The sequence below is a fragment of the Rhinolophus ferrumequinum genome, chromosome 25, assembly GCF_004115265.2.
Source record: "Rhinolophus ferrumequinum isolate MPI-CBG mRhiFer1 chromosome 25, mRhiFer1_v1.p, whole genome shotgun sequence".
Classification (NCBI taxonomy): Eukaryota; Metazoa; Chordata; class Mammalia; order Chiroptera; family Rhinolophidae; genus Rhinolophus; species Rhinolophus ferrumequinum.
The window spans coordinates 562,573-589,479 of NC_046308.1; the positions used below are offsets into that span (position 1 = coordinate 562,573).

The window sequence follows — 26,907 nt, forward strand, 5'->3', positions numbered from 1 at the left end:
CAGGCCCAGGCGCTCCCCCACATGTGATCTCACGACACTGCCTTTCTGTCCTTTGCTTGTGCATTTTACCATTTTTCTCTAATGGGACTAAAGTTCACACGTGTACGTGAACACAGGTACACGTGCTTTGAGGAGGAGCAGGGAGGGGTCAGAAAGAAGTCTGCAAACTGGCAGATGGTATTTGCTCTGCAGGCTGAAGAGTAGCGGGGTACTTCTTCAGTCAGGCTCACAAATCCTGTGTAACTCCAAACTTCCCCGTCACCTGCACCTCCAAATGACAGCTAACCTCACCCTGCTGCACACGCCCTGGGAAGACAGCCCCCAGGGAGACAGAGTCCCAGGGAGACAGGACCCCCCCCAGGACAGACCAGCAGAGAGGTGAAGACCCGGGCCCCAGAAGGGCTGTCTTCCCGCCCCCCCCCACAAGAAGGCTGTAGCGCTGAGCATGAAAGCAGGGGGGCTGCTCACCAGCACAGCGGCGCTGCCCACCGTGGTGATTGCGGGAGGGGCCTTCGGTGGGGGCTGTGCAGGCTGTGCGGGGGGCTGTGCCTGGGCCGGTGGTGGCACGGTGGGAGGGGCCGGCTGCTGGCTGCCCGCCGTCGGGGGCTGGGGCAGAGGTGGCGGGGGCTGCTGGGGAGGCGGCGGCTGCGGCGGGGGCGGTGGGGGCTGTGCCACCGGCGGCTGCTGCGCCTTCTGCTGATCCGCCAGCGCCTACAGGGCGGAAGGAGGGGCGTGGGCAGGGGCAACCACCTGCGGGCAAGCCCAGCCCACCACCCGACATGCCCCGCCCCCGAAGCAGGCCCCGCCCAGGCCGCCACACCTTCTTCTCTTTGGCGATGCGCTCTGCCCGGAGAGATGCGACCTGAATAGGAGGCAGGGGTTTGTCGTAGTTGATTCCACTGTGGACAAAAGCAAAGGTTAAAAATAGAGCGACAAGTTCTGAAGTAGACACACATTCTAGGCACCCAAAGCCCTCACTTCCCAAGCTGCCGGGTACTGGAGGCAGCTCCAACCCCGCCCGAAGGCCGGGAAGCCGACACGGCCAGCGTGGGAAGGCTGCCTCGGACGCCCACGCCCACGTCTCGGTCCCCCCGGGCCCGAGTGTGTGAGGACCCCGCAGCAGCATGAACACCCTCGCCCCCCACGCAGAGCCTGCCAGCAAACTCCCTCCAGGCCGCCCACCTCACGGAACCTGCTCCTGGGGGCTCCCGTACAGCCAGCCACATTGCCCCCACCGGCCTCTGTCACTCCTGTCGGAGGGGCTGGCTCGGTGGGAAGCCCTGTGCTGTCCCTGCCGCTCTCAGGCCTCCCACGTCCCCCGGCACCGCCTTCTCACCCATTCTCTGCCCTCACCCACGTCTGTCCACACAGCCCCCGTGTGGGTCCTACCCATCGCCCTGCAGCCTTCATATGAGTGCCGGGGCCGTCCCTCAGCTCGTGTCCCTTCATCGCTCAGTGGTAAAGCCCAAGCCACGCCCTCCCTGACTCCCCCGCCACCCTGCTGGGTGCTGGGGGCAAAATCCAGCTGTGGCCCAGCTTCCGGGTCTCCTGCTCTACAGGGAGACCCCCTCCCCTACCCTGGGCACACGGCTGGCTCCCCGTTGTCACAGCAGGCCGCCCCTGGGTGTCACCTGTGACACCGGCAGCACACCTGGCCTGCGGGTCTGCCCCTGCTGCCTGTCCTGGGCTCTGCTCCCACCTCCTGGTCCTGTCCCCCAGTATCCACACACAATTCTTCTCTGCCCCAAACCAAACACACAAAAACACACCCAAGCCCGAGGGTTCCTCTGGGTCTACATTCACCCCAAACCCTCTGCAACTCACTGCCATCGTGCTTCACCTCAGCCCACTCCCGAGACCCCGGCCACCTCCTCGCTGGTGCCCCCAGATTGGTGGTGTCACCTCAGGGACCTCCCTCCTCCGCTGACCTGACCCCCTGCCCCCTCGGCTATACACACACAGGTACACAGATGGCCTGATGTGGCTCCGGCCTCACCCGGAGGACAGAGGTCGCAACAGGAATATCCAGACTTTCCCAACCAGCCACCTGCTGCCGGCCAGGCCCCTTTGCAGAAGACCCCCTGCCTTGGCTCTGCCAGGCTGTCTATTCACAGGCAGGATGTGCCCTGAGCATCTGTGAGGATCACTCAGCATTTGCCTCGCAGGAGACAAAAAGGGGGACAGACTGCTCCTGCCCGTCCACCGCTGAGTCCCCAGGCCCGGGCGGTGAATGAAATCATCCGTTCATTTCATGGCCGAGTGAGTATCGCCTGCTCTACGCCTCTAGCCCCTAGAACTCCTACATCCACGGAGCTCAGACAGACGCTAAACCGGTCAAGTCAAAACGCAACCGTGACTCGCACTATGAAGAAAAACACCACAGTGGGGGGGGTGGGGGTGGGGGCTTTTCAACAAGGTGAAGAAGGTGACGTGTGAGCGAGGGCCTCAGGGAGGGGGGCAGCCGTGCAGACACCGGGAGGCACAGCCGAAGGTGGAGCGGACAGGGGGCCTCAGCAGAGCCGTGCCCAGCCTGGGGCTGCCCGAGAGCTGGGCACCGAGGCTGGCAGAAAGCAGGCCGTCAGGTGGGGCCTGTACAACCTCACTTGGGCGATGACGAAGGCTTGAACCAGAGGCGGCAACTGGGTTTCATCTGAACACGTATTCCCCCCACATTTTAACATAAAATATCAAGCACACGGGAAGGTGCTGGGACCCCACAGCAGGCGTTGTCCCCCGCACCCAGACTCCCCAATTCATTCTATCGGCTGCATTTGCTCCCTCACACCCTCCGCCCTCCCCCATGCGTCTTTTTTTCCTTTGATGAATTTCAAAGCAAGTACACTCAGCCCCAAACTGGATGTATTTTATGAAAGAGCCAACAAAATGCCTGTCAGATTAGAAGCGGACGTGAGGAGGAAGAAGGAGGCCCTCCCGCCGTCGCTGGTCTCGGGTCCTCTGCCAGGCTGCAGGCAGGGACGACACCCTCCTAGTGTGAACGAGGGCACCTGCCCCGCCCCCGCCGATGCCAGAATGCACCGTTTGCACAAATATTCACTAAACTTACTGGGCTTAAGAGGACACTGAAACGTGCCCACTTCAAAAAGTGAAAAGCATGTCACAAACACAGAAGTACCTTTCTGCCAACACCGAGGCATGCTTGGGGTTTTTCTGGAAAGGGTTCATGCCAAGCCTGCAGCACAGGAGATAAAAGTTACCAATGGGAGGAAAAAGGGGTGAGGCACAGTGAGGCAGTGTCGCCCAGCCACCGCGCAGGGAGGCCCCGGGGCCTACAGAGGCTTGATGGGGGGGCTCCTCTTGCCGGCCGTCGTCTTCATCAGGTCAAAGTGGCTCGTGTACAGCTGGGTGTGCGTCGCGTTCTCGTCCTGGGCATACATCTGGCCCGTGCGCAGAGGACGGTTGTTCTTACTCTGAAACAGAATGCACGCAGCGCAGAGTCACATGGTGACCCCGAGAAAGAGCTTCACTGATGCGGAGGCCCCACGTTAAGCCCCGTCACTAGACCAAGGCCCCTCCTTCCCGACACAGAGGCCGGCGTGTGCCCAGTGCTGAAGCCGCCCCTCAGTCTGTGTGGGGCCTTCGTACACGTCGTCCGAGGGAGCCTCTCAGCTGCCTAGGGATGGGGAGCCCCACCTTCAGCTGGGGGAGGACAGTCGGCCAAGCGCTTGAGGCCCCACAAGGAACGCAGAGCCCACACCTTCACTGGCACCCCGACCTCCCCTGTGGCCCCAGCCCAGAGGAGACAGTGGAGAGGACTGACGTCCAAGGTGTTCTTAGGGTTCAGCACTGCTGTGCCTGGACATCTTGCCTTCGCTAAGTCCCACAGCTACAGCAAGCTGCTGCCAAGACCCCTCTGCACTGGTGGAAGTCAGAGCAAACCCTCGGCCACAGAGAATCCCAGCCCCGCAGGGCAGCGTGTGCAAGGCCAGGGGCCGGGCCCAGGCCCCCGAGCCCCTCAGTGCCTCCCCAAGCTGGGAGACAAATGCACAGGAAACACCGACTCCCACAGGAAGAGTCCCGTGTGTGGCAGACGATGCATGTGTGCGGGCAGGGACACACGCTCGTGTCGTCCATGCTCAGTGAGCGCCTTCAGTGGGGAGGGCAACAGGAGGAAGGGAGAGCCACAGAGCCACGGTGTGAGGACGATCGTACTGTGCGGCTGCCCGATGCAGGCCACTGCGCACGCGCGCCCTGCCGAGGAGCATGAGTCAGCCAAGCCGGGGGCAGAGCCCAGCCAGAGGCAGGCCACGTGTGCAGTGAGGGGACCCGGCCCTGGTTCGCCTGGGTGTGAAGTACGCCCCTTGACCGCCTGGAGCCAGCAGGGCCTCACGTGTGCCTCTCCCGCCAGCACACCCCTCTGACCACTGCCACCATCACAGGCTCCGATGGGGCATGAGCAGGACATCCCCAAGCGTGGTGGCCTCCACAGCAAAGACACAAGTCATCTAGAGGAATGCAGGCACCGAGCACTGTGGTGGCGGCCAAGCAGAGGAGTTCTGAGTCTCGGTGCCTTCCTCCCACAGGCGCTTAAACACGCGTGGCCTTGCAGCTCACTCAGCGTCCCACACCTGGCAGACACTCCCAGCCTCGCCTTCCATCGGATTCAGCCACCAGCGACAAGACGACAAAATCTCACCCTCATGTTTTTCTGCATTAAAGTTACAGCTACTGTTAAAAATGTTCCCAAAACATAACTGACCTAACGTGAGACCTCAGAAGTCTTTCTGGTGAAGCCCCACAAGTGGTGGTGCTGGAGCTTGCTTTCCGTTTCTAAACAAGAAAACCCCAAATGCCTTATTTTGAGAGAGCTATTTTAGAAACATACACCTGAGAGGATTCAAAGGCTAGTTACAGAAACCATTAACAGAAGCAAACCTGGACGCTGCACCAGACGCTGCCCGCCTCAGCATATGCAGACACATGACCGCCCCTCCCATCCTGATGAGACATTGTCACTGGAAGTGAGGACCACCATGCCAGTGGGCGGGGGACACTCGTAACAGCTGGCGGGACCAGCACGCAGAGGCCTCTGTACAGACCGTGGACACTGTCCCGAGGAGAGGCGGTCGCCAAGTGGCAAGAAGGGTGTGGGGCTGCATGAAGACAGCGGGTGGAGAAGTGGGGAGAGACAGATTCGACTCCAGAGGGACGAGCAAAGGCCCCGAGGAGAGACCTGCACTGGACGAGGCTCCGTCAGCAGAGCTGCCTCTCTGGGCTTCCTGGTGACAGACACCAAGTTCCTGGCTGTCCCGTGGTCAGTGACGCTCATAGTTAGGCGGGACCAGAGTGTCTAGAGCGTGTGACATCAGTGCAGCGGCCGCGAGGGCAGTGAGGCACTGACATATTCCTTCAAACGAGCTAACGGCGTGAAGCAAACACTCTTCCCGTCTACCCACGCAGCACAAAAGAAGACAGGGAGGGGACCGAGCACTTGATGGCGCCCGGAGCCACCAAGATGGCGGCCCAGAGACTGTTCCCAATGTCGAGCAGCACGATGCTGCAGACGGGCCATCTCAGCACTGGGGCTCGTGCCTGCACGATGCGTGGCCATGCGGCCTCCTCCCCTCCCACGGGGGCCTTCACCTGGCCGGCCTCGGGCGCCCACCTTGCCCTCCTCCCTGGGGATCAGCACGGTCTCGTAGCGGCTCCGGCACTGCTTGGAGGAGCGGTAGATGCGGCTGCAGGAGTTGACGACGTCACTGACGAGGTCCCAGTTGGGTGTGTGGGCTGGGGACACGATCGTGAGGTTCAGGGGCAGCTCCAGCAACTGCTTCACAGCCTAGAGAACCAAGGTCAGGCAATGGTCGCCCAGCTGAGCACGGTCAGGCGTCCCGCTTTCCACAGGGTCGGGCGGCGTGGACGTGCACGTGGGGGCGCGTGGCCGCGGGCTCACCTGCAGCAGCGCCCAGTCCTCGCTGACCAGCCACTCGGGGTTGTCGGGACCCGCCTCGGCCGCTGGTTTGGCAAACGTCGGCAAAGGCTTGGCAAACTGCGTCTGCTGCTTCAGCAGCACGTTCTTCTTCTGCTCCTTGCCCTCTCGCCGCATCTTCAGCAGGCCCGGGGCAGCGCGGTCGAACAGGGACCTCGGGGGGACGACCGCCTCCCCGTGCCGCTGCTTCTTCTTCCTGCCGGCGGCTGCACAGACAGGCGGCTCAGCCCGCGGGCCTCAGAGCACCCAGCAAAAGGGACACGGTGACCCCCGGGAGGCCCGTCACCAAGGAGCCCGGGAGCCCCGAGCAGCGACAAAGCCCCTCCTGCTTTCCCTGCTAACGGGCTGTCAGCGGGAGGGCCCTCATTGCCGTGAGGCAGCGACGGGCACGTGGGCACGGCCTGCAGGTGCGCACCTGAGGGGTCTGTCTTGTGGCGCCTGCGCTCCCTCCTCACGTACACGGGCGGCAGCTTGGCCTCCGGGATCGGCGTGGTCTCGTACAGGAGACACATGACCGAGTCGATGTAGATGTCATTGTCGTCCTGGGGGGGTGTGGGCGGCGTCCAGAGCTGCAGGGAGAAGGGGGGGCCATGAGCGGTGACACAGAGCAGCCACACCACGCACAGGGGGCGAGGCACTCACCGGCATCACCTCCGTCTGCCCGTCGGCACCTTCGTAGACGTACTCCTATGCGAAAGGGGGCATTTTCAATTTGACAGTCACAGTTTCAGGCTGCAAGCCACCAGTTATGTCCCTTCACCCTTCCTAAGTCCCGACAGTAAGTACGATGGACCTCACTAGCTCTAAGGCTCCCAACACGTTTTAATCACAGCCGGCAACATGTCACCGGGACACCGGAACATGCTTCTTTTGGTACCCGGAGCACAGGCTGCGGGGCTCCGCCCGCTGGGAAGGCTGACACATACCGCGCTGTAGGCGTCCTCCCTGGTGTAGGTGAGCAGCTGCTCCTGCTCCTGCTCCCGCAGCGCCCGCGCCTCCTGCTCCCGCAGCGCCCGCAGGTTCTGCGCCTCCCAGGCCCTCAGGGTGCTCAGCATGGCTTCCTGATGGGAGTGCACAGGCGCAGACAGGCTCGTCGGGAGGCTGCCACGCCCAGCCCGCTCCGGGCTCCCGCCATCTGTCCCCTCCCTCCCGTCTCGCCGCCAGCACTGATGGTCACACTCAAAGGAACCCCTGCTTCTTTCTGTCACGAGCCCCTCTCCTAGTGATGGCTGCTCACTTTCCAGAACCTCTTATGTTCCCAACACAGCCAGTATCGAGCGCCACCCTCCTTCAAAGCAAATTAAAATTTTGCCCACATAGGGTTTCAGAGGCTTTTCATCATCAGTCAGCTTCTACACTGCTGGGACTGGCTTCTTATTGCTTTGATTCGTGGTGAATCATGTTTACTTCAAACCCAACTGCATACTGCAGAGTCTGAGACTCACAGGTTAAGACAATCGAGTTCATCTCTCACCTCATTATTTCTCTCTTTCTCGTGATCGATCGAAGTATGAAATAATTCCAGGTAGTTCAAAGCATATTTTTCTATTGGCGTAAGCTGTTTCAAAAATATATTTTTTTCAACAGGGTTAATAGCAAGTTAATAAGGCTTAAGTTCCTTACAACACCCCACCAACACCTGAGTCAAAAAAATGATTCTTCTTGGCCAAAATGAACAAGAAATATTTCATAAAAGGGGTCAAATTTTAAAAATATTTGGTTGTAAAGGAAAAAATGCAGTTGAAGCAGGAGAGCGAAAACGCCAAACCTGTTCCATGAAGTCAGCCAGCTCCTCCAACTGCGAGGGCGCCTGGTCCCGCCCGGCGCTGTCGGGGTCCGGGGAGCCGGGCACGGCCTCCTCCACCGGCCTCTGCATGTCGTCCTCCAGATACTCGATGCTCCGCAGGGCCTGAAAGTCACGTGCTCACGTCAGGTCACTCGGTCTATTTTTAAGTTTTAAATTCAGGGGTTCTGAGAGAGAGCGCCACGCCGCACACGGCACCGTAGGCGATGCACGTGTTTGAGAGCCCCTCAGACGTGTGCCACAGCGCCGAGGGGGCAGGAGATGAATGTGACACACTCACCACCATGCCGCACAAGGTAGAGCGACAGGCACGCACACGCGTGGCACGCATGCACGCCACACACCCACTGACACGCATATGGACACGCACGCACGCGACACACACGGAAAAGATCCCAGACCCAGCACAGAGCACGATGGCCACAGGTCCTGAGTAGAGCACATAGCTGTCCACAGTGCATGAGACAAAGGCACATCCACGGCCCCAACGGGTGGAGAACCACCCAACGTCAAGGTGGCCAAAAACAAGCTCACAGAAAAGGTGATGCAGATGACAAAAGGCTCTTAAGCAGCGTGACCACGGTGCGCCTGTCCCAAGAGCCAGGAGCCACCCCTGACACGTGACAGATGTGGAGACAGTCACGTGGGATGATGTTACAATTTGGGTTAGAGGATGACAACACCTGGTGACACCTCTTTCCAGGGCCACTTGGCAAAGTCTACGCAGTTTAAACTATAACCCTACCGCACACTAGCCGGACATTGTTTCCCCAGATCATACACCTACATGTGTAGAATAAACACGGGCACATCTAGGAGAAAATGAAGGACAGCGTTGTGCCAAGCTCAGCACCGGGACCCTTGTACACAGAGCACACAGCACCACGCACACGCCAGGGACGGTCCGGTCCGCTGGGTGCCATCAGGACCAAGATGCCTGCTCCTGGCAAGACCACATTAAAAAGGCAAATGGCAGGCTGGAGAGAGGCCCCACGGATCCAACAAAGGCCTTGCACCCAGAACATGTGAAAACTCACCAAGTCGCTAAGAGACAAGACAACCCAGCTACAAAAGGTGGGACGGAGGCGAGAGCAAACGCTTCAGCAGGCGTGCACACTCGCTGCCAACGGACATGGGAGGAGGCGCACACTCAGTGGTCAAAAGCCACGTGCGCTCGAAGCAGAGCCCCGCAGACGGACGCACGTCCCAGCGACATGTGCAGCTGCTGACGGGAGGGCAGCTGGCACAAGCACCTCGGAAACGGCAGCTTCTGTCTGTGTCAAATGGGCTCACTGGCGACCCAGGGACTCCATCCCAAGACACCGTCAGCAGAAATGCACACATGTCTACACCCAACGACACGTGGAAACAGTCACAGCCCTGTCATGTGGGCTAAGAGTGGACGCGACAACGGAACACACGTCACTGAGCAGGAGAAGCCGGGCCATGGAGAGCAGCCTGCATCTGTGCCAAGCTCAAAACTGGCAGGGATGCCATCGGGCCGAAGAGGGAGTGGTGGGAGGGCAGGCGACACCCTCTTCACCCAGGCACTGGCACTGGCATCCCAGCGTTCGAGCACAGTCTTTACAGGGGGGTACTCCTCTGTGTGTCCCCATACGTCACCTTCATGCACAAAAGCCTCTGGTGAGCGTCCCACTGCTGAAGACTACAGCTACACCAGCAGCCAGGATGCGGAGAGTAAAGGGCGCCCTACACAGCAGCTCCCCAGCCACCCAGGGGCTGGTGGGCACAGGGGGAGCTTCCCTGACTCTCACCCACGTCCACAAAGCCCATCGACTGCACTCACAAGTCCCTCCATTCTCCCCACGCCCACCTGTCTACACCAGTCTGCGCCCGTCTACACCACCGCCAACCGTTACTGCTACTGGCCTCTGAGCTGGTCCCCGTGGTCTAATCTCAACACAGCGCCAGGCGACCACTGTAAGTAACACGCACAGGCAGCCTCGCCTCCATCACCCCTCGGCCCGCTGTCCCCACACAGAGGCAGGCCACCCACGTGCTGTCCTCTGCCCACGACACGGCTCCCGGGATGGCGCCGCCTGCTCATCCCCCAGCCCGGCGAGGACGTGCCCATTGCACTCGCTTGCTCCTCGTCTCTCCCCTTCCTACAGCGTAAACTTCGTGGAGGGCGAGATTTCTGCCTGATCTCCAATGCTAGGTCCCTACTGCCTAGGACGGTGGCGAGGCAGGCAGACCTTGTGCCGACATGTGTGCAGAGCTGCTCGCTCAGACACGACGCTGCTGTGAAGAAAACAGAGGAGGGATCTGTGCTGACAGGCGACGTCTCCAAGTACCAGAAAACAGTGGGCTGTGCCACCCACCGCCGTTGCTCCCGTGCTCACACGCGCACCCTGTGCCTCACGCGCTTCCTCCCAGAAGCTGGACGCGTTTAGCTCAGCTCGACAGCCATGTCCGGGACAGTCTGTTATCCCTACTGGCCTCTCGTGCTGTCGAAGCCCCTTTTCCAGACTAGTACATACAGCACCTACCTTGAAAGAATGGACTAGATCTCTGTGCCTCCCAATACAGAAAGTGAGACGTCTCTGTGCCAGGGACACGACACAGAGCGAGAGCCCCGAAGCAGACGGGACACTGCCAGACAGTGGCTGTGAGTGAGCCCTGTGCAGGAGCCCAACTTTTCGCCTTGAACTTCAGCACCTGCACTGCTTGCTTCTCAACACCCGGACAGTTGGTTTTAAAAACGGAGGAGGTGGCGGCAAATCCTAGCAAGGAAGGGCCCCAGCCCCATGACGACGACAGTGAAAATGACGCGGCCCCACAGGCCCCCCAGCAGGGGAGAACCTCCAGGGAGCCTGCCAGACACATCGGGCCAAGGTGGCCGGCTCCCTCCCGAGACTGCAGGCGGCCTCCGTCTGTCCTCACCTCTATGAAAGGCCGTGCAATTTTGGGTGCGATGGTTTCTGTGACAGAAGGTTCTTGAGAAAGGACCACAAACTCCTCGGCTTTCACTGGGAAGCCGGCATCGTCCATGGGCGAGTACACCTCAAACAGCTCCTGGATGGTCCGCTGAACACAGAGCGCATGAGTCACCCTCCAGGAACCAGGAGGCACCTGTGTGCCCACGGTGACCCCTGGGCCCGAGCAGAGCACACGCGGGTACCTGTGTCAGGAAGGCCATGGAGTAGTCGTTTCCCTGCGCGGCCACCTCTCGGATCAAGTCTTTGGTGCCGTTTTTCAACAATTTCTCTTCAATGGAATTGCCACTTACAAGCCTACAAACAAAACACAGACACATAGTGACAGCCAAGTCACAGGGGCACAAGGACCCCCCTCAGGACTGCGCAGGGAAGGAGGGGCGCTGTGAGGCTTCTGAAGCACACGTGGCAACGTCCAAAGCTGCTGGAGGCTCCCTCCCTCGGCTGGGGAGGGGAAGGGAGGGAAGGGGAGGGGAGGCGGCCAGAGGCCCGGTGGTGTACCGCCCCCCCCCACCTGCTGTGTCCCCACCTCTCTGGCAGCACCAGGCAGGCAGGCCCCTTCTGCCGTCTCCAGCGCTGACAAACTGGCGCACACCCACCCCTGCATACCTGTGCTCACACTCACTCACACTCACACAGCGAGGCCTGCCTGCCTCCCCCACACCCACCTGCCAGCTGCCTCCAATGACAGGAGCACAGAAATCCCAGTGAACTGTTTCTAGCTGGGGGCTGCCCAGGTCAGTGTTCACGGGTCCTACTTTGTGTGGGCGGGCAGACTCCTGGAGGGTGACGCCGGGCTAAGGGCATGTGCAATCTGCACGTCACACCTGGCTGAACCGCTCCCAGAGCAGTGGGCTCTCCCCACCGGCAGTGCCAGCAGACATGCTGCTTCCTGTCTCACCTGTCGGGGACTGCACTTGGGAGCATGTGAGGAGAAAGGCCAGTGCACGTTCAGCCTGCACTTCTTTCTACCTGCCAGCGAGTTTGGGCATCTCGTCAAGTGCTTTGGCCACCTGGAACCCCGTTCATATTCTCAGGTTCCCTCCCCTTTCTTAAACAAGGGGGTCCTCTACCTTTCTTCTCAACTCGTGAGAGCTATTTAATCCTCTGTTTGTTCTGAGAATTGCAAATAATTTCCCAAGCCCGTTAGCTCTGCTTCTGGTGTCCTTTTCCAGTTCTTAAATTTTTTTTTCCCCCCTTCTTCAGCTTCCCTCCCCCTCTACTCCAGTTCAAACCGTTGTTTCTCAGTCTAGTTGTGTAGGACACAGCTCCCTGGCCCATGCTGGTGTTATGAGCCTTGAGCTCCCCCCGGCTGAGGCTGTTGGTCACTGGTTGTCGGTTAGCCACTCACAGCAGCTCATGGCAGCTCTCGCCGGCTGCCAGCCCACCACCACTCACGCTGGCCACCCGCCACTCCTGGCAACACACGGTAGCTCACGCCGACCTCCAGCTGCTCAGGGCAGCCCAGCTCCAGGGAGAGCTGTTCACAATCTTAGCTGTAGAGGGCGCAGCTCACTGGCCCGTGTAGGAATTGAACTGGCGACCTCCGCGTTAGGAGCACAGCGTTCCAACCACCTGAGCCACTGGGCCGGCCCCTTAAATTTCTATTTGACTGTGGTCCAATCTGTGTCTCTCCTTCCTTGTGTTCTGTTTCAGTCAAGTGATCCCCTTTGAGCTCCAGGATACAGGGATCTCTCAGACACCGTTCTAAGGCCGCTGCTTTATTTTCAACTTCCATCCTTAAGCCTGGTCATCACGTGGGCACCAATGCGCCCACCCTAACCTCTCGTGTGCAGGCAGCACCGCACCGGCAGCGGCCTTTACTGGATCAACGGTGCTCCAGTCCCACTGACTTGCCTGCTACACCCCCACCAGGCTGGGCTCTCACTCCCAGCACCGCTCGGCTGTTCTGGTTCTGACAGCACCTGAGGAGGTCGCAGCGGCTCAAAGTGGAGTCTCACGGCAGCTCCGTGCACGCTCCTCGGGCACAGCCCGCACCACTCCCCCTGCGGCCCTTTTCATCACTTCTGCCACGGCAGGTACCTCTCCCTCCAACTACACTGCAAAACCCCCTGAGCCAACTGTGTGTGTGTGTGCACGAACGCCTGTAACTGGGGGTGCCGTTACAATTATGTTAAATTTGAGTAACGCTTTGTGGCGACTTCCCATTTTCATGAACCAGGTCTTCCTGTCTAAGAACACAGCCGACCCCTCCGGTCACCACACCTGGCCTGCGCCCTCTCGTGCACTGTGATGCTCTGCACCTCGGACGTCCTGCAGCCTGCCTGCTACCTCATCCCCAGTGTGGACAGACTGGCTATGAGGATGAAGGACTTTCCATTTCTGCCTGAAGGACCAACGGTAAGGAGGGCTACACGAGGCAACGCGTTCATTACATACAAGCGATGTGCCCAGTTTACATTCATTAGCGTGGAAAAACACTCAGAATGTATACTGCTTTACAAAAGGGGTTACAAAGTAAGACTGATGGCAGGACCCACGTCTGGAGAGACATGCCCCCAGCATGTCATTAATTGCTATCTCTGGGGGATACTCATTTTTCTCTACATGCTTTTCTTTTTTGTTTTTTAAATGAACAAGTAATACGTTTATAATCAAAATTAATACTAGAGCTACTCAGATACAGCAGTAGGATGACGACATCTTGATGGAAACAGCGGGGTTACGTGCACAGCCCTCGGTCTCGGTCCTGGGCCAGCCAGCGCCGGGAGACTTCATGCGAGGGAACCCACGTCCCCCAGAGGGCGGGTTCCACAAGCAGGGGTACGGCCAGTGCTCAGCACACACCGGGCAGGAAATAAAAGGCAACAGTATGCAGACCCAGGATGCTTACACTGTCCCAGTAAGCAGGACACACACCCACTATTATTACACAGTAAGCACGTCTCCAAGTTTAGAAACAAGAATACAGCCTTCTTCATTCTCCTGAATTACATAACACTAGGCTAGCCGTAAGATTTCAATTCTTTCAATAGCCAATTTACTAAAAGATACTTTATATCCGATGTTAGTTGAAATAACCTGGAATATCAATCATCCTTCTAAGACTCAGGTCCCCTAAAAGACGCACACAAACACATGTTGAAAGGACAGCAAGTTACAAGCGACCTAACAGGTAGTTTCAAGCAACCCACATGTCACATGTGAAAGAACAGATGAAACAGCACGGGCAGGAATCACCTGCAGGACGCACAATCAGACTGGGGGGAACGCCCGCCCGCCCGCCACCGCGGCCACACCTGTAGATGTGCACGTCCGTGCGCCGCCCGATCCTGTCACACCACTCCTGGGCCTTGGCATCCATCACCGGGTCCAAATCGCTGTCATAGAACACGACCGCGTCTGCCTCCACCAGGCTCACGCCGGTGGCGCGGCTGTGAGTGGACAGGATGGCACAGAAGACCCGCCGGTCTCTGTTGAAGCTCCTCATCAGCTCCTAGGACAACACAAAACCTGGCACTGGCCCCCCGGTGAACACGGGGCAACCTCGGACGCTTCCCGATGTTTATCGGTGAGAAACCGTTCCGTAACGACACTGTGTGCTTTGTGTTCCCGTGTTCAGATCACATCAGGTTTTAGCACTTCATTCTGGCTCTTTTGTGCACTGTGTCCCCTCACTTACTGATCACAAACATCCCATACGCTGTTTAAATCCCATGACTCATCACTTGCCAAAGGGAAAGCATCAGATTCCATGTGACAAGGGCTGTCAGCTCAATTCGTAGGCCCCACAAGAAAACAGAGTCTTCCTGGGGAGGGTCTGTGCTTTTTTCATGTACCCCCAGGCAATGCCAGGGCACTTCACAGCAGAAAGCCCCTGGAGTAAGGCTGAGGGCGTGGGACGTCCGGGACGGAGGCCTGGCACCCACTCTGGGCCAACAGCTCAGTGGCCTCGCTTGGACCATCTCTTCTGCGATTAATTCAACACCAAACAGACCATCCAGGCAAACAGCACCACCACCCAGAGAACTGTGGTGAGCGGTGGCCTGCTGCCCTCCAGGCCCTCTAGGCACCTGCGCACCAGGAGGTCCTGCGGGTGCCGGACAGTGCGGCGTGGGCACCACGACCGACAGGCCAGCCGCTGGCTTTGTGCAATCGACAGCACTCTGCCACACTCCTCAACCTGTCCAGCACAGCTGTGGACGAGGCCTCCTCAGTCACCCTGTGGGCTCCTTAGGACGGTGTGTGTCCACGATACTGCCCAGCCCCTGGCACGTGCACAGGGCACTGCCCACTCCCCCACTACTGGCCCAGGACCTCGCTCCCCAGTGGGAGGTGTTCCCAGGTTTCTGCAGGGAACAACCGGGTGTCAAGCCTCCAGGGCGGTGGCAGTGCTGGGAGGAGCGGGTCTGGGACGCAGACTCACCAGGCCAGCCGCACCCCGTACCCCACAGCCTGCCTTCTAAAGACACTCCAGCTTGTACCCCAGCAGCAGCGTATGAGATGCCAGTCTCACTGTGCCTGACGGGGCCCAGACGCCCTCGGCGAATCAGACACGTGAGAACGGCACGTGGCTTGAACCTGCGTTTCCTGAACAGTGAGTCGTCTGTGCGGTGTGCCCGTCCCCCACGGCCCCCTTCTGGCCATCACTTGTCCTGCAGTGGCTGCACGTCACCAATCCTGATTCTGCGACATCCAGCCGACTGAGTGAAGCTACAGCCTCACATGAATCCAAAGACACTGAGACGTCTGAACTTCCTCCGTTCAGAAGGGTGGTGAGAGCACCGTGTACTCAGCTGGCGCCTGAGGAAGCGAGCGCTTGCTTACCTGGCGCTGCTCACTGTTGGCGTGCTCGTCAATCCTGACGTAGGTGAGGTAATGGAAGTTGAGGAATGTCTCCAGGATGTCCAGCATGAGGACCATCTGGGATAGGATCAGCACCCGACGGCCTTCCGATTTCAGCTTCTGCAGCAGCACCGCCAAGGCTTCCAGCTTCCCTAGGAAGGGACAACACCGAGCGTGTCTCACTGCCCAGGCAGTGGCGGTGGCACGTGGACAGCGCACGGACCCCGCGTACCTGAGTCGAGCTGGACCAGCCTCAGCTCGGGAAACCGCAGCGAGAGCAGGGCTGTTGCCCGCCGCAGCTGCTGGGCGTAGGGCGCCGTGTGCTCTCGCAGGCGGTGTCTGAAGAGCCGCATCCTGTGGCTGTAGAGGGAAGGCGGCCTCGCCACCCACAGGGACGGGGGTGCGGCCACCACCGCTGGGATCACGCACACCACCCTGAGAAGCAGAAAGCACGTCGTCACATGCGGCACCCCGGCGTCTCCACCGGCGGCACCTGTCTCAGACGGTGGAGGCTGGAGGAGGCAGCAGGCAGAATCCTCTGACAGCTGGAGTCACCAGGGTGCCTGACTGTAGTAACCATGGGTGACGAGGCTGCAGGCCCACACTTTGTCACAGTGACCACGAACGGGTCCCGCCAGCCCTGGCAATGAGGGCCACCCAAGGTCGAAACCCCAGCGTAGGACGTTCCTATGAGGGGCAAATCTTCTGATGGGAATTTGAGACACGGGTGCTCTGTCTCCTGCACGGTCTGGGTTGGGAGAGGGCTGGGGACGAGGCAAGAACATGAACCCAGAGCTGCCACAGCCACTGTGCCACCAAGAGGGAGGCCAATTGTGCGGAAAGGGCCCAGTAGGGACAGCCTGTGATGGCTCAGGTGAGCCGCTGCAGCCAACTGACACCACCTCCCGGCCTCTAGATGTCCCCTGCAGCAAAGGCCCTTACTCTGGACGTCAGCCCAGGCTGGATTTCCTGACTGGCTACCTACCAGCTGCGTGCAAACCAAAAAGCCACCCGTCACCCAGATGCCGGTGAACAAAGTCAAAGAACGAAACCAAAGCATGGCCGTGTTCATGGACACACCCCACACTGGTCAGCACTTCCCAACTCGAGGTGCAGACAACGCAACCCTGTCAGAACCCCAGCAAGGTACCCGCGCACGTGGTCAGCTGATTCTGTAGTTGACACGGGGAAGCAGGTGCCCAGGACACGTCACACAATACAGGAGGAGCAGAACAAAGTCGGAGGGCTGACACTCCCTGACTCCGACGGCCCATTGGGCTCCAGCCATCAACACGCTGTGGGATCGCTGAGGACCAGACAGACGGCTCGACGCAACAATGCGAGCCCAGACGGGCCACGTAAGTCCAGGCCACTGCCTTTTAACAAAGCAAGGACAATGAGACTGGAGAGAAGACAGTCTCTCTAACAAACGGCACTGGAGCAACTAGACATCCACACGCAGAAGCAGCAGTCCAGACACAGACCTTCCACCCTGCACAACGGCACCACGACCTAAGTGTGAAATGTACCGTGATAAAACTCCCAGCAGATAACACACGAGAAAACCGAGATGACTCTGGGTTTGGCAGTGCCTTTTTAGACATAACACCAAAGGCACGATCCATGGAAGAAAGAACTGATAAGCTGGACTTCATTAGAATTAAAAACTCCTGCTCTCCAACAGCCAGTATCAACAGAATGAGAAGACACGCCACAGACCGGGAGAAAATACTTGCAAAAGACACATTTGATGCAAAGTATACGAAAAACTCTTTTAAAACAAGAAAAAAACCAACAACCTGATTACAAATGAACCTAAGGGCTCACCAGACGCCTCACTGAAGAAGACAGGCACACGGCACACGAGCCATGCACACGGAAATCATGTATCATCAGGGAAACGCAAACGCAGCACCACAGCACTGCACATTTGCCAGCACGGCCACAATCCTGAACAATGATGTCACCACACGCCGGTGAGGACGTGGACCAGCAGGAACACTCAGTCACGACTGGTGGGGACGCAAACGGTGCAGCCACTTCCAAAGACAGCCTGGCGGGTTCTCATAAAACTAAACACACTCTCATCATGCGTTCCAACAATCACACTCCATGGGGATGAAAACATGTCCACACGAAACCTGCACACGGACGTTTACAGCAGCTTTATTTAGAACTGCCAAAACCTGGGAGCCACTGAGACATCCTTCCGTAGGTGATGGATAAACTGCGGTCCATCCAGACAATGGAATATTACTCAGTGATAGAAAGAAACGAGCTATCAAGCCATGAAAAGACATGGGGGAAGCTAAATGCATGTGACTGAGCGAAAGGAGCCAATCTGAGAAGGCCGCACACTGTGACTCCAGCCATGTGACATTCTGGGAAAGCGCCAAACTATGGGCATGGTGAACGGGCCGGGGTTGCCAGGGCTTGGCGGGGAGGCGTGAAGAGGTGGGGCCCAGAGGGGTTTTAGGGCAGTGACACCACTCACCTGTTGATGACATCCTGGAGGGACTCCTGACGTTGGGTCAGCGTCAAAACCAGGTCCTTCTGATTGTTTGAGGGTGATACGTAATGGCTCGCTGGCCCGGCCCCCTTCCCGTGCCTGCTATCCGAAGCCCCAAGCCACGGTACCCGTTCCATGCCAGCCAGAGAACAAATGCCTAAGAGATCTCTGCCGTAGACGGGGGTGCGGGAACAGCGCCGTTCATTGACAGAAAAAATCTGGTCCAGCCGCTCTTTCAAAAGTCGGGCCTTTTCTTCCTGTATCAGAAACAGTGATGAAAACGGGTCCTCAGAAACAACAGGCCAGTTACTGGTCGCCAAGCCCTACGTGAGTCCCCGCCACAGGCATGCGGGGCCTGCTCTACTGCAGACAGTGACAGAAGAGCAGCAGAGCAAACGGGCACACTTTCCCAACAGCGTGGGGAACGTTCCTCAAGACAGTGAGCATTTTCAACACCCAGAACACGGATAGAAGAATGTAAAAAAATATGCGAGAGTTTTGCAATCATAAAGCCCAGTTCCACTACTTTTATTAGGGAAGTGTCTTAAAGACAAAATTCTACAATTTAGACTTTTTTTAAAGGCACAGCGATGGATGATGCCTCACAGAAGCTGTCAATCATCCCAACCATCCCGTGTCACCAGCAGCCTGAGGTGGTGCCGGTGTCGGGCCCCTACCTGGGTGGGTCCTCCGATGGGAGAGGCTGGTTTGGCGGCCACTGCAGAGTCTCCTACAGTCAGCGGGTTGACGGCCACTCGGCCAGGCACACCGACTGCAATCAGAAATGACGCGTTGGGGACAGGCTGCTGACCCTCTGCAAGCCCTCGCCGTCCTCCAGTGCGGCCTTGGGAACAGTGCCACCTATCACTAGCGCAGTTCTGGAACACGCAACAAATGAAACTGTCCGAACTGCCGGCGAAGCCCTCCTGCTCTCTGGCCACACTCTGTCTGGGCTGAGTGAGCGCCAGTCCGTCTCTTCCCCGGGTGAGTGCCTGTGTGCACCCAGGCCCGTGGCCATCATGCCGGCCAGCAGCCACCCGGGCCGCGGCCCTTGGTCAGCACTGTCCTCTGGACTAGCAGGCGAGCCCAGCATCCCACACACCTGCTGCTCATGCTGACAGAGGTTGGTGCATGGGGGCTGCTCAGAGCTCCAAGGACCAAGGGGCCCTGCTTAGGTGAGCCCAGGAGGGTAGAGGTGGGTGGGATGGGCGTGTCCGGGTAGAGCAGGACTCGAGTGGGAGGCAGGCTGTGGAATGGACACAGAGCAGCACAGGCCGGCCAGACGGAGGACGGCTCAAACCCTGCTCCCTCACCTGTCCTGGGGGAGTTTCAGCACCAAACAAAAACCTAACATGAGCGGAGTCTGGTGATATTCAGTCAATAAGTTTGAGAGCAAAAGAGAAAGCAAACAAAGCAAGCTGGCACGGGCTGGTCTGTGGCAGTCAGATGGCCACAGCGAGACTTTCGGTCCTGGGGCACCAGTCAGAAATCCCTAACGTAGTGCAGTTCCCCGAGATGCAGAGTCAGAAAGGAGCTTCGCAGCCGGGTCTCAGTGCTGCTCAGAACACTCTACCTGGTGGGGTCACAGGTGTGGGGCCTGGGCCCCCGGCCGGAGGCTTGCTTCCCAGGGCGTTCAGGGCGCCCGCCTGGGACATGGTCTGCATCACCACGGGGCCTGGAGGTCGCAGGTAGGACTGCCCAGCGGTGGACACGATCTGCAGCACGCTGCCTGCAATCACATGTGTGCCAGGAGGGTCAGCCCTGGCGTGTGCCTTTGCCTCCCGGTCACACTCACTCCCAAGTGTACTCAAACAGGTCATACACCAAACACGCAGAACCAAATTTACTCTAACATGGCAACACGAACTCAGTTACTTGGACAAAACTGAAAACTGTTCATTCAGCCTCTTCTTGACATTAAGTAAAATGACTTCGTTCCTTACAGTTTTTATTCACTGTAAGGAACGAAGTCATTTTACTTAATGTCAAGAAGAGGCTCATCTATTCCTAGCAATGCCTGACTTTGGGCAGCGCTAGGGGCCTGAACGCCGTGCCTGTGGCCTACTCAGGGACCCAGCCATGTCAACCTGCCATGTGGAGGAGTCCTTCCCACAAACGGCCCACGCCTGACACAAACTAGCACCCACCAGAGATGTCGACCAGTGGCCTCACCCCTTTGCTCAAAAAACTGGAGAACTATGGGATTAAACCAAATGGAGCGGGCTCTTTGCTCCAGGCTCCGAGGACCTCTGCTCTGTGCTCTCGGTGACTCTCCTGCACCCTGCGCCCTGACAAGAGCCATGAGCAACTGGTCCCAGAGGCTGCTGGGAGCCGGCAGCCAGGACTGACCCCTGACAGCGGAGGAATGGAACGACTGAACTGCTGTGGTCATTTAGGACCCACACTAACGCCTCTTAAACTGCTTCCCTCAGGTCCTTCGAAAAGCCACTACCACACACACGTCGTCCTGGGAGGCTCTGTCTGCAGTGAAACTGACGTATGTACGTAAAGGAGCATAACTTCTACATAAACTGCTGGTCCTTTGGCATTTGTAGGACACTTCAAAATTAGAAAGTAGCAAACATTTATATTTTGATTTCAAAAATAGGGAACTTTTAGCAAAGGACAGATTTTAAAAAATGGTTATCGTCTACTGAACACACGTCTGGACCAGGCAGCCGGTGACACACACGTTCTCTCACTGAGGTGGGACCAGGGGAGGCGCTGAGCTCACAGGCACGGCTGCCCATTATCCCCACCTGCACGGGGCAGAAGCTAAACTGCTGGTTGTGACGGCGGGCTGCTGCCTCATACCTTGGAGCTGCAGGGGCTGGCCGGCCGTGAGCTGCCGCAGCTGGCTGTGGGACAAGGTGAACTTGTTCCCTTGGAATTGTAGCGTCACAGGGGTCTCTGGCTGGGCGACTCGACTCGGTGGCCCTGCGAGGGAAGCCAGCTGGGCTATTTTGACGACCTCCCCACCTACAGAAATGCAGAGAAAAAGCGGATTGGGATTTCTCGGGCAAGTCTGCGAAGGTTGTACTGACGACTGCGTGTCACACAAATGGTGTGTAGTGAACCGAAGTGTCACAGAAACACTGACTAGGTAGGCAGTGCTTTCTAGCACTTTCAGAATATAACTATTTTAATAGAAAACAGAAAACAAAGTTAACATCAGATTTTAATGGTTAACTTATCTACTTATAACTGGTAAGAGATTTTAGATGATCAGATATTACTATAATTAACCAAACTATTAAGGAACATTTTCCTTTTCTCTCCAACTAATAAATAAGTAGCAAATATCAAAAACAGCAGAAATCTATTTGTAATACACTCTGAAACTCTCGTATTGACCTCAACTTTCAGAGAACTTCCAAAATGTAAAACAGGGCATGTCCAATTTAGCTCACAGAGGTAAACAAGACATATCACTCCAGGTAACTAGCTTCAATTACACTCAGAACCTTTCCAAAAACTGGGAATATATTTAAGTACCGTGTTTCCCCGAAAATAAGACCTAGCTGGACCATCAGCTCTAATGTGTCTTTTGGAGCAAGAATACAAGACCCAGTCTTATTTTCCTATAATATAAGACCGGGTCTTATATTAATTTTTGCTCCAGAAAACGCATTAGAGCTGATGGTCCAGCTAGGTCTTATTTTCGGGGCAACATGGTACATAAATACATCACACCAACATAGCTATAAGATAGGAAGTTTCACACTAATTTGAACTAGATCGTAGGATCCGATTATAACATTTACTGTCAAGAAATGCACACTTGAGCAGTGCTTCACATACTGTTTTGGCAGTGTAACTCAATAGAGTCACATGCACCTAACTCAAAAAGTCGCTGCCTCCAGACTGTAATTGAACAGGGTTGACGGTTCTTTTACCCAGGGGTTGACGTCTGCGTCTCAACGTCCCTCCCAGAAAATCCATGCGAAAGTTATTAGTGATGCTATAAAGAGAATAGTTAGCAAAAGACTAGAAAACCATCCAGAGCTCTCTTGGGCACAGAAACCGTGAACAAGGCAAGGAAACTGAAAGGAGGAGATGCAGAGATGTGTGTGGAGAACTGAACCTCCCGTTAGCCCTCGCTGGTCCGTGGAGGTGAAGGCGGTCAGTGAAGGGTGCCCCGCTGACTACGCTCCCAAGCCCAGGTCCCGCCACACAGCCCGCCAAATTCCCAGCCCAGGCAGACAAGTGCCACACAGCCAGGTGCTTCCCTCCCTCAGGCAGCTAAGCAGGTGATGGCCGGCCACCCCGCAGGACACCGCGCCTGCCCCCCTTCCCACAGGCCTCCACATGGCCTGTCACACCCCAGAGCCTGAGGTGGCTCTGAGAAACGGTGCAGCCCGTGCTGGGTCCATTAGGACACTGGCTTCTGGAGAACGAACAGGGTCCAGGTGACATCTGGGGATGTGCTAACTGCACTGGTCATAATAAGTTCTATTAAGATTAGGAAGTTTGTGATGTCTCAGTCACTGCGTTACTACAAAGGGTGTCAGCTGAGCAACAACTCATCCAGCTTTAAATGTGGCACAGCATAAGACTAAAGGAAGTCCAGTCTTAGAATGCGAACGCTAGCTCCCGTGGCTGGCAAGGAAGTGACCTGCTTTCATCTTATAACCATCTGCCCCACAAGCTGACCCTGGGTGCTGGTGGCCCAAGGCCTGGCCACACTAAGGCGAGGTGCTGTCACCAGCACACAGCAGCAGAGTATGAGCAAGGGAGGAAAGCAGAGCTGAGAAAGGACAGCAAGGATGAGGCCCTCAATGCTGGCCCTGGAGAGGAGCCCTACGTCAGCAGGTTCAGGGCCGGAAAGGACAGTGTCCAAGGAGGCATGGGCGTGGGGTCGGGCAGACAGGCGTGGAGCAGGTTCCCACAGCACTGGTCTGAACGTGACTTCTTGGGAAAAGAGGTGGCAGAACCGACGGGAGAGGCGAGGCCACTTACTGGGCAGGCGCGCCTGGGCCTGCGAGGTGAGCAGCAGCCCCTGAGGCATTGCGCCCTGCCCCGGGTGCGAGGGGGCCGGGGGCGGGGGCGGGGGCGGGCCCGGGGCGGAGGCGGGGGCCGTGGCCTGAGCCCGCAGTTTCGCAGGATGGGCTGGGCTAGCTGCTGTGCTGAAGGTCGAGGCGGCCTGTGGTCTCGGAGCGCCGGTGGGGGCCTGCGAGGTCTGAAACGGGGCTGCGGCCGCTGCAATCGATAAGGTGTTTGTGCAGAGCTGTTAAAGGTTCTCAACAAAGGCAATTCTTTAACCCGGCTTTCAAAGGTACAACAAACATTCCACTGGGGCTCAAATGAGAAGCCCTCTGAAAAGGGGGCAGGAGGCCACTGAGGTGAGAGCGCGCACTTCCCTCTGCTCGGAACTACCCCACTCCACTCCCGGTTGGCAGCAGGCTGCGCGGTGCCTCTGCAGCCAACAGGTGTGACGAGTCCGCCCCTGCGACCCCGAGTGTCCACGAGGACCCCGTCCTGAGCACACAAGGAGCCCTGCCGACATTCGAGAACGCACGGATGGACACGACCCCGAGGGCCGCTGCTTAAGGGCTGGGCGAGCCACCTTGTCACCTCTCCTACTTTCTAGTCCTATCGTTCTCCACAGTGACAAGCAGGGGAACGCGGGGCGATGGCAGGGCACGACAGGAATAGCCTCCTCAAAGCTCTGGAACCGACGTGGACGTGCAGTGCCCTGCACGAGCGCGCGTGTCCCCACGGTGCGTCCTTGATGCCACACCGACGACTCTGCTGGGGTGCAGCATCTTGTGTGGGGAAATCCAGTTTAAAGAAATATAAAAGCCTCAAGCTCACGTGACATCCGCACGTGGCCCCCTCGCAGGGCTGGAGCAGAGGTCCCACTCCTGCTCAGGCAGACAGCCACGTGTCTAGAGGGGCCAGAATACAAGCAACGTCTTCCACAAACACCCTCCGTGACACCGAGAGCACCCCCACGCGAGGCCTACCTTTGGCATCTGGGTTTGCAGAGAACGTGGCAATCGGTGGCCGTCCTCGAACGTGGCCCTGTGGAGTGGCAGTGGCCGCAGTGGAGGCCGCCGTCCGGGGCGGGTGCGTGCTGGGGAAGGCCACCGTGCGGCCCTCGGGCTTCTGGCCGTACTGCACAGGCTGGAACAACCTAGACGTCCGTGTGGGCAGGAGAAGAGCATCACGAGGCGCAGAGGCCCGGGGCTGTGGGACCAGCCGACACAGCAGCCAGGGGCCGTTGAAAAGAGGGGAGGGATTTCTAAGCAGGACGGCGTCCAGCTCCTGGTGGGTCCCACAAACGTGGCGCACCCACCCCACGCTCGGTGGTGGGCGTGCCGGTCACTAACTTGGCGGTCTCTGTGGGTGTGCGTTAGGAAAAGGCACCTAAAACGACTCCCTGAGTCTGAAGTGGGGTGCAAGGTCACAAGGCAGCCCCGCTGACAGACCGAAAAGGCAGAGATAGTGACGGCGCCCCTCAGGCCACAGCCTCAGCCTGAAGAAGAGGGTCCCCAGCACGGGTGCCGCTGCCCCGTTCTATCACAATGCAAAACACTTCCCACGGTTCTTTCACCTGGGAAACTGCAAGGTCAGGAAGGCTCCATTTTCAAAACGCCTGCACACCACGACAGGAAGCAGCAGCCGGCAAAAGGCCAGCCCGAGGGCGGCAGCTTCGCCGCCCATCTGTGTAGCTAACTGAGGGCTTCAGGCTCCACCGAGTGCAGGCAAGATGGACTAAGCGCGGGTGGTCAGTCCTGCATCCCCAGGGAAGGCACGTGCGGAAGAGGCTGCCAGAGGGCTGCAGTGTGCACAACTGACCCTCTCTCTCAAAAGCACGAATCTCTGTCTTTCCCCGTTCTAACCCGGGCATTGCTGGGTCCGGCCTATCCTGAATCACTGGGGTTGTGACTTCGCCGTCTAACCTCTCCAGGCTTCACGACACCGCAAAGTTCTCATTCCAGAGGCCCTCACGCTCTGCCCCCCTGCAGGGCCCCAACAGCGCCCCATGGCGCGCCCTGCCATCACCACGCAGACACCTGGCCACGACAGCTGCCACCACACCACACGCCAGGGTCAATCCAGACTGACCGCCCTGTCCCCACGTGGACCCCTCCTAAATCCCAATGTTTCTTAAAGACGATGAAAAGGGCCACTCTTCAGGCAGGTGAGTGGCCACACATCCACCCAGCAGGTTCCAAGTGCTCACACTCCCTGTTTAAAAAGAGCAACGTGGAAACCAAAGGCTTGTGGGCAGTTCCCAGGAGACGCCAGTAACAAATGAGAACACAGCCCTTCTTTTCACAGCCTGCAGCCCAGGTTCTCATGGGAAACGCAAACCTGGTCCCAGGCCTCCCTGAGGGGCTGCGGGGGGGGACGGTGAGCAGGAGGTGACGCTCCCCACCACACACCTGCTCGGCTTCAGTCTGGCGGCCGGCGGCCTGCCCGGTGGGGGTGGTGCAGTGAACAGCTCCTCAATGAGTTTCCGTGTCACCTTTTTCTTACACAGCAATTCTGCCTCGTGGCGAGTCATTTTATTTTCTAAGCCAATAAGATCAAATATAGAAAGATCGGTTTCCTAAGTAGAAAAAGAATAAAAAATTAGCTGAGGCAGTAGAAAAAACACTCGACTAAGAATCAAAGTGCATTTCTCAACAGGAAGCCAGCCCCGAGCGGCCATGTGCCCTGAAGAGCCCACCTGCGCCCCACTCTGGGACTCAGTGTGCCTCAGTCAGGATCCCCATCATTCAGACAGGAAGGATCGCACTGGGTCACCCCGAGGGGCAGTGGGAATGGAGGAGGCAGAGGAGAAGGGAGTCTGGATGGCATGGAGGTGCTAGGCCTTGTCCAGAGGAGGGGTCTTGGGGAGAGACCCAGGGGGACAGACCCGAGAGTGCTGGTGCGAGTGAGGTGGACGTGTGGCACCTGGGGACGCTCATTTCTCGGCTAGGACGCACTGCCCAAGTCCCCATTTGGGGATCCCCCGCAAGGGCCCCCACTTGGGCTTCAATGCTGAGAGTGCAGCTTCTCACCCACTAGGATGTGAGAACCAGAGGGTGGGCAGTGGCGAGTCGGCGGTGGGGGGGTGAGCAGGGACGTGGGGAAGGTGGCACATCCCCGGGGGGCCCACACACATGGGTGGGGGGAGGGAAAAGGTGCAGCCGCTGTGGAAGGTCTGGCAGCTACTCAGAACGTCAAACATGACCCTGCAGCCCCAGGCCTAGACACACGCCCCAGGAACACGAAACCTGTACAGCGGCATATTCACAACGGCCAGAAAGCAGAAATGACCAAATGCCCACCAGCTGGTGGACGAACAATGCAGGCTGTACATGGGGTGGGACACTAGTGAGCCTCACGAGCAGGTAGTCCTGCCATCACACGGTGAACCTGAACACATGCTGCTCACACCGAGTCCACACACTGGTGCCACGTTCGTGAAAGTGGGAGTTTATATGAAATAGGTGAATTCAAAGTGCATGCAAGTGAGGGCTGCCTAGGGCTGGAGCGGGCAGGGGAGGGACAGTTAACGTGCGCAGTGTTCTCTGGGGAGATGGAATATTCTAGAATCGGTGGTGATGCCTGTACAAATCTGCCAGTACACTGAAACCAACATGCAGTGCACTTCAGAGGCTGCGCGTCATCGCGATGAATTGTCCCAGCGCGTTAACACGAAGCACAATGCAAACTCTACCAGCTTTGCACCCCCCACCATACACACACCTGAGGCCCAGTCAGACCCACCTGTCCCGCCCACAGCTCAGCTGTTCTGTAACTCAGTGAAACACGTCCCTCTAGCAGTGACCATGCTGGCGGAAAAAGCAAGCAGGTGGACCCCTCCCGAGCACCCTGCTCGCCTCCAGCCCTTGGACCAGTCAATCCTCAAACCTCCGTACGTGGTGAG

General features: G+C 58.0%; 1 protein-coding gene and 1 non-coding gene across 13 annotated transcripts in view; both read right to left on the bottom strand.

Annotated features, from left to right (window-relative positions):
* Positions 1 to 26,907, bottom strand: part of EP400 (E1A binding protein p400) — an 87,698-nt gene that overhangs the window by 15,812 nt on the left and 44,979 nt on the right. For 9 of the 12 annotated variants that reach the window (XM_033097280.1, XM_033097279.1, XM_033097286.1 and 6 more), the window contains 23 exons: positions 25,415 to 25,581; positions 23,990 to 24,159; positions 22,983 to 23,222; positions 20,838 to 21,002; positions 19,597 to 19,752; positions 18,701 to 18,795; positions 18,009 to 18,280; positions 15,747 to 15,949; positions 15,497 to 15,666; positions 13,969 to 14,165; positions 10,894 to 11,005; positions 10,656 to 10,799; positions 7,716 to 7,856; positions 7,422 to 7,505; positions 6,874 to 7,008; positions 6,590 to 6,634; positions 6,363 to 6,516; positions 5,912 to 6,153; positions 5,624 to 5,797; positions 3,292 to 3,428; positions 3,134 to 3,190; positions 821 to 899; positions 469 to 711 (listed from right to left, as the gene is read on the bottom strand). In XM_033097280.1, the coding sequence (XP_032953171.1) occupies positions 469 to 711; positions 821 to 899; positions 3,134 to 3,190; positions 3,292 to 3,428; positions 5,624 to 5,797; positions 5,912 to 6,153; positions 6,363 to 6,516; positions 6,590 to 6,634; positions 6,874 to 7,008; positions 7,422 to 7,505; positions 7,716 to 7,856; positions 10,656 to 10,799; positions 10,894 to 11,005; positions 13,969 to 14,165; positions 15,497 to 15,666; positions 15,747 to 15,949; positions 18,009 to 18,280; positions 18,701 to 18,795; positions 19,597 to 19,752; positions 20,838 to 21,002; positions 22,983 to 23,222; positions 23,990 to 24,159; positions 25,415 to 25,581 (3,582 nt within the window). The remainder of the gene's footprint in view (positions 1 to 468; positions 712 to 820; positions 900 to 3,133; positions 3,191 to 3,291; positions 3,429 to 5,623; positions 5,798 to 5,911; positions 6,154 to 6,362; positions 6,517 to 6,589; positions 6,635 to 6,873; positions 7,009 to 7,421; positions 7,506 to 7,715; positions 7,857 to 10,655; positions 10,800 to 10,893; positions 11,006 to 13,968; positions 14,166 to 15,496; positions 15,667 to 15,746; positions 15,950 to 18,008; positions 18,281 to 18,700; positions 18,796 to 19,596; positions 19,753 to 20,837; positions 21,003 to 22,982; positions 23,223 to 23,989; positions 24,160 to 25,414; positions 25,582 to 26,907) is intronic. The other 3 variants (XM_033097284.1, XM_033097282.1, XM_033097281.1) reach the window with 1 other exon arrangement.
* On the bottom strand, positions 14,435 to 14,566 carry LOC117017917 (small nucleolar RNA SNORA49). The gene has a single exon (XR_004422148.1). It is a non-coding gene; the product is annotated as a small nucleolar RNA SNORA49 (small nucleolar RNA).